General features: G+C 34.2%; 1 protein-coding gene across 1 annotated transcript; it reads left to right on the top strand.

Annotated features, from left to right (window-relative positions):
* Nucleotides 1-233: 233 nt before the first annotated feature.
* LOC107959636 (N-acetyl-D-glucosamine kinase) lies at nucleotides 234-7,194 on the top strand. The gene is made up of 7 exons (XM_016895733.2): nucleotides 234-1,034; nucleotides 1,531-1,678; nucleotides 2,208-2,399; nucleotides 3,238-3,366; nucleotides 4,797-4,966; nucleotides 5,813-5,943; nucleotides 6,763-7,194. The coding sequence occupies exons 1-7, from the start codon at nucleotides 824-826 to the stop codon at nucleotides 6,841-6,843; spliced, it is 1,062 nt and encodes a 353-aa protein (XP_016751222.2). The 5' UTR covers nucleotides 234-823; the 3' UTR covers nucleotides 6,844-7,194.
* Nucleotides 7,195-9,932: the final 2,738 nt, after the last annotated feature.

Genomic DNA, 9,932 nt, shown 5'->3' with positions numbered 1-9,932 from the left:
AATTACAATAAAAACACAGGATTCAACCCAATCTTTAAAATAATGCTAAACCCAAAATGATGATCCGAGCCTACCATAATTTAGCGTTTGGCGCATTAGCCGTCCGAATCAAGTCCCTCATTTTCTATGCTTTTCGTATTTTCCTTTTTATATGTATCACTCCCATTATTATAATATGATTGAATTATTAGTGAAATATTTATTTTTTATTTGTTATGATAATAAAATGATAAGTTCTCGTTGTATCTAATTTTTATACAATATCTATAATAACAAAATTAGAGTTATTGGCAGGAGTCGCCTCCTCTAAAATAAATTTTTTTTCATATACTTACTTTAAAATATAACTCTTAACAAATTTTTTGATTCCACTCCTGAATGTCTTTTAATTACTAGCACCTCTTTCCCAACTCATAAAATGTGCTTCAATCTTGCATTTAATTGTAGATATATTTTTTAATTATTTTATTTAAAAATGACATATAATATAAAAATAATATAATATTAATATTTATTACCTTTTCTAAAAAGATACTTTTTATGAAATTTCAGTTATTACCAAATTTTTATCCCCTAAATTAGAAATTTTTTGTTGAAAAAAAAACTAAAAAAAATCCAATATGATGACTCAAAATGCCAATCCTTAGAACAACATAAAAATGCCGAATCTACCAAATCCATTTCGCCTAAGTAAAACGCTTTGAAAAAAAAAAAAAAACTAAAGAGGAAATTGGTGTCAATTTTTTTTTTTTTTTTGGCTTTGTTACTGCATTTCTGATTTCCCCTGTTTGAAATTTTTGGTAGTTAGAGTCATCAAAAAGGAATGAAGAGATATAGGAATGGGGAAATCTGGGACTTCGAGCACGAGGTGGCGGTGGCGACGAACCGGCCGGTTATTTTAGGATTGGATGGTGGAACCACTTCTACTGTCTGCATTTGTATGCCAATTATGCCTTTCTCCGACGCCCTTCCCGACCCTCTCCCCGTTCTCGCCCGTGCCGTCGCCGGCTGCTCCAATCATAACAGCGTTGGCGGTAATTTCACCCCCTCTCTCTGGATTCTTATTTATTTATTGTTGCTTTTAAGCTTAGGGTTCTCATTTTTATTTTTCTTAGTTGGAAGCCAAAGACAAGAAAGTTTTCATGCATTTAACAGCAAATAGCTGCATATTTGAATAATTAGAGCAATGGAGGTTAACATTTTGTGAAGAAAAAAAAACAAAGGCAGTATTTTGCTTTTATTTGCAGCACTTATGTTTGATTATGTGAAACATTGAAGTTGTCTCTTCATTCTCAAAGAAATGCGTTGGAAACTTCTAAAGAACTAGTGAAAGGGAGGATTAGATAGTGCATGAAATGCGTTGTGATATTTGATTGTGGTTACACGAATTATCATTCATTTGCTGGATAAGATAAAAGCAGCACTTCACCATCTAGTTTTTGTTGTTTATTTCTTCTGTTTTTGGCTCTAAAATAGACGTTCTGTTAGTTCATGCCATTATTTTGGATGTCAATTTTCTGTACATTACAGAAACTGCGGCCAGGGAAACATTAGAGCAAGTTATGGCAGATGCACTTTCAAAATCTGGTTCTAATCGATCTGCAGTTCGAGCTGTTTGTTTAGCAGTATCTGGGGTTAACCATCCTACAGACCAACAAAGAATATTAACCTGGCTTAGGTTTGCTCTCTATTTGTAATCTTGCAGCTTGAGTATTGCAGAAGATTTGAGACTGGCATTTTGTTTATAGCTCAACATAATTGAAAAGATGCCAGAACTTGTGTGAAAACTGTCATTAACTTGGAACATATAAATGAGAACCGTCTTTAGGCTCTGAGGAGAAAACAACGTGCATTTTAAATGAAATGGAGATTCTGATTAAATTAATAGAAATTTCAGGAAAACCCATGTGATTACTTTAATGTACAATATCTTAGATGTTTGTTAAATGAGAACTGTCTTTAGATATTGATTCATTTTTTATGCCAGAATTATTGCAATATGACAATATGTACGCTTAAATGAGTTATGGATAATTTACATGTAAAAGTTTGGCAAATGCTTCATCTGTATTATTCTCACCCAAAATATTCAAATTTTGATATGATAATCATATGACCCTTTTGCTTCTCTTTTTACCTGAAGTTTGTTCTACATATGAATATGCAACTAACATTGTCATGAATCTGCAATTTGATGACTCGTATAGAGACATATTCCCCACCCAAGTAAAGCTCTATGTGCAAAATGATGCTGTGGCAGCTTTAGCTAGTGGGACAATGGGTAAGCTACATGGTTGTGTACTAATTGCTGGTACTGGAACCATTGCCTATGGATTCACAGAAGATGGCAGAGAAGCTCGAGCAGCTGGCGCTGGACCTGTCCTAGGTGATTGGGGAAGGTACATTATTGTGACTTTTTTAAAAAAAAAAAAAAGAAGAAAAAGATAAGCCTCCTATTTTATTGTTTATTTTGCTGTAATATTCAATTCAAGACGTTGGTTTCTACCATATGGGACTTTTTTTTGTATAAAATTTATTGATGTAAAGTGACACAGCTTAAGGTGTAAGGTCTTTTTTGGGAACTTAAATTTGGAGCTTAAACTTTTGAGTCTAAAATTCATTGTTTTGGCTATATTCAGTATTGGAAAACTTAATTTTAAACTAGTTCAAGTACATTACTTATATCGTTAGATGGCTAATGGCTTACAAATTGGATTTGAATTGAAGCTGACACATTAAATTTATTGAAATTGATATTACGATTCTAATTCCTTTAGCAAAGGAAACTCTATTCTATAAAAAATACTGCGCTTTCTTTTCCTATAGGAATAAACTCAGCTTTACCAAAAACATTATTCAAGAATTGTTTTTTCAAAAATAAATCTTTCTTTTATCAACATGGAACCAAATGAAAACAGTCGGGTCTACTTCACTTTTCTTATTTGTGCAACAATGTTAATGCAATTATTTTCCTTCACTTTTTTTTAAAAACTAAATGAACAATGATAAAGGCAACAAAGATGCTTTCTTGAGTTTTGTGTTACTGGAGGGGAACACCGAGTTCAAGATAAATCTCTTGATAAGAAGAAAGAAGTTCAGCCTTTAAAGGAATCTAGTAGAAACTTTGTTCAATCTTGTTACTGGCGTTGTTGGACGATATGTTGCTAATTGTTTCTTTTTTTCTTTTTTGCCTTCTAGTATGACTTGTTACTTATGTGCTCATTTCTTTACATGCAGTGGATATGGAATAGCTGCGCTGGCACTAACTGCTGTAATTAGAGCTCATGACGGTCGTGGACCACATACGATGCTTACATCTACCATTCTGCAGACACTTGGTCTCTCTTCCGCTGATGAACTAATTGGGTATTTTTTCTAATTGATGTAAACGGTTACTTATTTTGAGAAATTATTTCCCTTCATTATGTATGGCTTAATGCTTGAAGATATGGCTAATAATTGCCTCCTAGAATGTCTTTGCTGTTTGGGATGAAAATTAAAGGATTCAAATAAATCTGAAAACTGGTTCACAAGGAGCTTATTATTTTGGGAAATTGCACTATTCAGTTGTCTCCTTTTAAGGTTGGTTTATATTTCATCCATAACCTTTTAAATTCAACATTATACTTCATGACCTTTCTTACGTGTGTCAATATCATCCTTTCATTAGTTAAAAGTAAGAAGTCAACAAAAAGACCATGTAAACTAGATGAGTCATGCTGTATAGCAAATTTTTGTCAGGAAAAAATTATGTAAATAGCACTTATCAGTCTGTGATCTTTCCACTGAATTTCATTTTCATTATTATTATTATTATTATTTCATCATATTCATTTTTCTGCTATCTTTCTCTATGCTCCATCACTTTTACTTAAATCTCCAAAATTCCTTCCAGTATTTTAAAACGCATATTTTTGTTATGATAAACTTCTTTTTTTTTTTTTTTGGAACAGTTGTTATGATAAAGGGATGCATGTTAATAATCTGGATTTGTCTTTTCTCTGGCCATTGATTTTTGGGTTACTTGCCATGAATGTTATCATAAGCGTTTTTTCCCTATGGAAACTTCCTTACAATTTCTAATGCAGTCAGTCAGGTGAGTTGCATTGAACCGTGCATACCTGCAACTGGAAACTGTTGAAATGGAACTGAAAAAGAGTCATTAATAACTAGTGTAATTTACCCCAATATTTTTTAAATTGGAAAATGATTGATGAATTGAAACTGCAAAAAGAGTCATGGTTGAAGGTTGTGCTTGGGGCAATGGTCTAGTATTTACTTGTTATCTGCTTGGTCACGGGTCAAACCTTGAAAACAACCTCTCAGTACAAACAGGGGAAAGGCTGCAAACATCAGGACCTTCGCCAAGCCCTACTTATAGTGTGAGCCTTGTGCTTTGGCTACACCCTTTTTTCTTTCCCACAGTTGCATATAGGGCCATTTTTGTCAACTTTCTAATGGTTAATAATAGAAGGATGATATTATTATAGAAGGTTATTGGGTGCTATTTCACCTAAAAGGTCATGGATGAAATGGAACTAGTTTTAAAAGTTCATAAATGATGGATTCAGTTGTCCTATTTAATTCATGTATAAGACCTTTCTCTATTCTCTCAACACTAGATTGTCATGTGGCAAACTTATTTTCCCTTCTCACAAGTTCTGAAACTTGAGAAATAGTTAGTGTAACAAACTTGTTACATCAACTGAAGACTGGGCTAGATTGATATAATTAAGTTTCATGGTCTTGTTATCAATAAATGTTGAATTTCATTTGTTATTCTGTTATTGTTTTAGGTGGACCTATGCAGATCCATCCTGGGCTCGCATCGCCGCACTTGTCCCAGTTGTTGTCTCTTGTGCAGAGGCTGGTGATGAAGTTGCAAATAAGATTTTGAAAGAGGCAGTTCAAGAGTTAGCTTTAAGTGTGAAAGCTGTTGTTCAGAGACTTGGCCTGTGCGGTGCAGGTTGGCATATCAAGCAAAATCCAAAATAGAGACCTTTTTTTGGACTATTCTTATATTTAGAAGCAAAGAATTCTTTGTAGTGTCAGATAGTGCATCATTGCTTAAATTTAGCGCAAAGATATTTTACTCTTGCAGAAAATCTGAATATATGGAGAACATAGGATTATTTGCTATACCTTTCAGACATAGTCAAATTAGATTAAACTTTTTAGGCCTCAATGAGATATCATGCAGTTATTATGAAACACAAAATAAAGGATCTATTCTATCCCCTTGACAAAAATGATTGGTCTTTGAATAGAATATTCGATTAGATTATTTTACAAGGGCCATCATCCAATGCTCATCTTGTGCTTAAAAGTGTTCAGCTGCAACTTGAAGCTCCAGTATCTGCTTTCTTTTGTTTATAACCTTGCAATGACCACTCTTTTAGGTCACAAACTTTGACAAGATCATTTTGACACTGCGAAGCATCTTCTTAAAATTTATGGGCCATTTATATAGTTGTTGAATCTTAATCTACTTTGCTCACTTCATGTGATTCCAAGTCATAACATTAAAAAGTTATATTCTTTTTCTTTTTATTTAATTCCTTTTATTTCTATGGCATAAATTGTTTTGCTTGTTTGAATAAGCATTTAAACAAATATGTGGTCCATTCTTATGCTTACTACTTGCTAGTATCAGGATCATTAGAGCTAATTTGTTCTTGCAAACAGCAGATTATGGACTTTACTTTTTGAGCAATAATGTATAACTTGGATATCTGTTCCTTGATAGCTTTGCCACAGATTGATTAGATTATGGCTACTGAATTTCTGTATTTCTATGCATCTACCCTTGCAGATAGAAAAAATTCCTTCCCTCTTGTTATGGTTGGTGGTGTTCTTGAAGCAAACCAGAGGTGGGACATAGGAAGAGAAGTCATGGACTTTATCTCCAAAGACTATCCTGGGGCCCGTCCTATTAGGCCTAAGGTAAGAATAATTTAATATAGTCCAAGTGCTTGTTACAATTGCCTTCCACATTCTTATATTTGAACCACTGTTATTTTCTTTTTGGTCACTTCATTGACAAAAATAATCACGTGTTCTTTCTACTAACCTTAGCAGAGTGGAAATCAAAAGGAGATGCAAAATGCGAAAACTGATGTTTAGGAATAAATATCAGAGTTATGATTGGAACATGACATCAAAATATACGAGAAGATAAGATAAATGAATGGAAAAATGCTCCTGCTTGAGTGGGTCTATTGGCTGGCCTACACCTTCAGACTACTACTTTTGTCTGATAACTAATTGTCAATGGCAAGTACAGTCTTATTTGTTATGCCCTGACATGGTTTTGGGATGGGGCAGGTTTAGGCTGGTCTGCCTGCATATAACTTTTCATCCTACACCGATCGATTATATGCTGATTCCAAGATAATCGGTCTCCCTTTGAGTCATTGCTCTATTCATATTAATCCTTTCAACCTATCCTATAGTCTAATGCTATTTTGCTTCGACTTTTCAGTTTGGTTGAAGTACCTTTGTCCGACACCCTTGATTCAACACTCACACCTGAGGCCAAGTAACATAGGTCTATTGTCTTTAGAAGAGTGTCCCTAAATATCATAGATGACAGGCTGGCAAATGGTAGTTCTTTAATGCAAGGGATGGGTAGGATGGAGGTCCTCCTGGTTTAATGCTGAGTGGTTATCGTCATTAGCATTCTTTACGCAAATGCTAAATAAATACATCGTTTTACAAATACCACAACCTACCTTTTAACTGCTTTTCTTGTATGCATTTCAGGTGGAGCCTGCAGTTGGAGCAGCGTTGCTAGCGTTGAATGAATTCATGAAAGAATGTGTTCAAGAAGCATACAGAAGATGATCATTCATAATTCAGAATTCAACTGTACAGCAACAAGAATAAACTGAAAGGGACACTAGAAACCAAGTGATTAAGGGCATTAAGCATATACGTGTTTTCCTGGTGTAGTAGCATTAGGCATTGTACGAGTCCACTGGCATACGGTAGATTTCGTTGTTGATTTCAGGAATCTGATAGCTACTCTGTATAACAGCTGCTATTCCATGTGAGGTGTAAAACTATATAAATATAAAATTATAGAGGAGCAGTGGATTCATGCGCTGCAATGGCTAAAGGTGAAGCCAATGATTTGTTTCTGTGGGAATTTCAATTGTTTGAAATGCAATGGCTATTTGTGAGTCTCATATAAAACCCTCTTATCTCAAAATTTAAACATTGCAAAATTTTTTGTTGCAGTCAACTAGCCACTGGTATAGTGATAAACTAACATGCAATGTTTAAATTCTTGTTAATGCCAAGTCTTAGTATTTAAACTTGGGCAATCTTAAAAATATAGGTTAAATTTTGTTATTAATCTTTTTATTATCCATAAGTTATGGATTTTATTTTTATACTATAATTTGGTCTTTTTAATTTCTGTGCTTTTCGAATTTTAGAATTTTAGTATTTATCTAAACAGTAACAGATAAATTCATTAGGTCAAATTATGTTATTAGTATCGCATTATGTGTAAGTTGTGGATTTAGTTTACATTTTCAAATTTGATTATTTTTAGTTCATATATTTTTCGATTCAAATGGTAGCAAATAAATCTATTAAGTAAAATGATGGTTTTTTTTTTAATATTATGTGGAAATAGTAAGTTGACATATTATTATATACGTGATAATATTGCCACACAAGATTTTAGAAATAACAAAATTTAACTTAACTAACGTATTTAAGGCTATTATTTGATTAGGACTCGAAACTTTAAAATTCAAAAGATATAAAAATTAAAAATATCAAAATAGAGTACACGGACTAAATTTGTAACTTAAGACACATTACAGGAATTAATAGCAAAATTTAATATATATATATACATATATATAATGATATAGAAATTAAAATATCAAATTTAGACTACAAATCACAATTACTAAATTTGTAACTTAAACTTAATACAAGAATTATTAATAGCAATTTTTTTTAAAATAATGATAATAATAACGAGAATTCATCTCACCCAATTTGTGGGTTAAAAACAATTTTTTTAAATAATAACATTATTAAAAATAAAAGGATAAATTAAGATTTTAAAAACTTATAAGTGGTTAATTATTTTTAGCGGTAATTAATTTTTTTTATGAAAAATGGTAATTTGATTATAGTAAGTAAGCTTATTGAATTTTAATTTTTCTGATAATTAAATAAAGTCACGTCAAACTTATATGTGGGTAAACATGTGTGAGTGTGCAAATAACATTGAATGTAGGTAATGGAATTGTGGATTATTTCCTTCTTATAGTGGATATGAGTTTGTTAACTCTATCTTTCTCTAAGGCCAATCACTCTGACCAAGTTAAGTCATGTCAATCATCTAACAATGGAAAAGAAGTCATCGCCGCCGCAGACACCACCACCATCAATAGCACCGACCATTGTTGGATATATGGCTTGAGAGTTGTGGTAATAGAATTTGCATCATATAATACCAAAAGTTGGGAACCAAATTTGGTGCGATTGCATGTTGTTGTAGCCTGTCCTATGCTACTATTATGAATTGTGTTGAAACCTTACCCTTCATTTTTTGGGTAGTCAGAGATGATACCACTTGTCACGGGGCTAGATCTTTCGTCCATGATCCGTGTGGCCTTAAGCGATCCAAACTTGCCTAAGTCAGCCTTTACTCAAGTGAGGATTCCTTAAGAACTCATCCAAGGCACCAAATTGAAGAGCGGAAGTGATTTATGACAAAAGGAGCAACCAAAAGAACAACAGAAAAGACGCACACAAAGTGTTTGAGTAAATGCTCTCTATTCTCTTATTCACAAAGAATAATGAAATAAGGAATAGAGTGAGTACAAATGAGGGGAGACTCTCTATTTATAGTTGAGCTCCCCCAAAATCGATGGTCAAGATACATTTACATCGACGGACGAGATTAACCATATCCCACGATTTAAGAGATTTACAAGATATGCCATATCAAATCTAATCTAATCTTTACAAGATATGATTCCCTCTATCTTCTAAGATTAGTTACCAAATTAGCCTAAGTTGTCATATCTTCGTTATCGGGGCAACCAAGCTTCAATCTGATAGGCTTCTCCTCAAGCCAGTTCTCGTGGGCGAAATTATCCCCATCTAAACAACAAACCTCCATCAGATGCATTTGATGCGATGGTCACGAGCTCTGAACTGTGACCCGTGACATTTCCCCCACCCATTCTCGCAACGTCCTCATTGCGACTTCCGAATGGCACTGACTTGATTCACGGTCTCGTCTCGACGCCTTAGCTTTCCTCTTCCTTCAAGACTTTTGCTTTGACTTATGTCGCTTCTTAACTCGAACCATCCTACTTGTTTATACATCTCGACAATAAGAAGTTATGTCCCTCTCTTGCTCACATTCTAACTTGACTAGAATAGAATCCTCTTGATTCACAACACTTGGCTTCGCTTTGTTCACAATCTCTCGGCCACTTTGCTCAATAACTTCGAAAGGGCCCCTACGTTCTTGCCAAGTCAACAAGTTAGAATGCAACACATTATCGAAGTGTTCGGAATGTACCTTTGCATTTACTCAGGTCACCTGTCCCACTTGCATCGTTTCTTTCCCCTTGAAGTCCGATGCATCACCCACATCTCCCATAGGTGGAAGCCTCGTCGGTGACTTGGCCAACTCCGACGTTTCACTCGACTTTAGCCTCATTGGTCCCAGCTTCACTATTTTCATCGCAATTTCTTCTTCTAAGTTCGATTACAAACTCACATCTTCCTTGGGTGGAAGCCCCTCCGACGACTCACCAAGCTCGAACGTTGCCTTTTTTTTTACTATGTCTTGCTTTGGACAGTTCCGCAACTCATGCGGACTACAGCACAAGAAGCACTTTACTCGCTTCTTTTTTCTCCTCTTTGTCCTCTTTTCTTCAGCTTTTCCCTTG

This window comes from Gossypium hirsutum, chromosome A05 (assembly GCF_007990345.1).
Source record: "Gossypium hirsutum isolate 1008001.06 chromosome A05, Gossypium_hirsutum_v2.1, whole genome shotgun sequence".
Lineage (NCBI taxonomy): Eukaryota > Viridiplantae > Streptophyta > Magnoliopsida > Malvales > Malvaceae > Gossypium > Gossypium hirsutum.
Note: the sequence above shows the minus strand (reverse complement) of the source record. Positions and strands in the feature narration are given on the sequence as shown.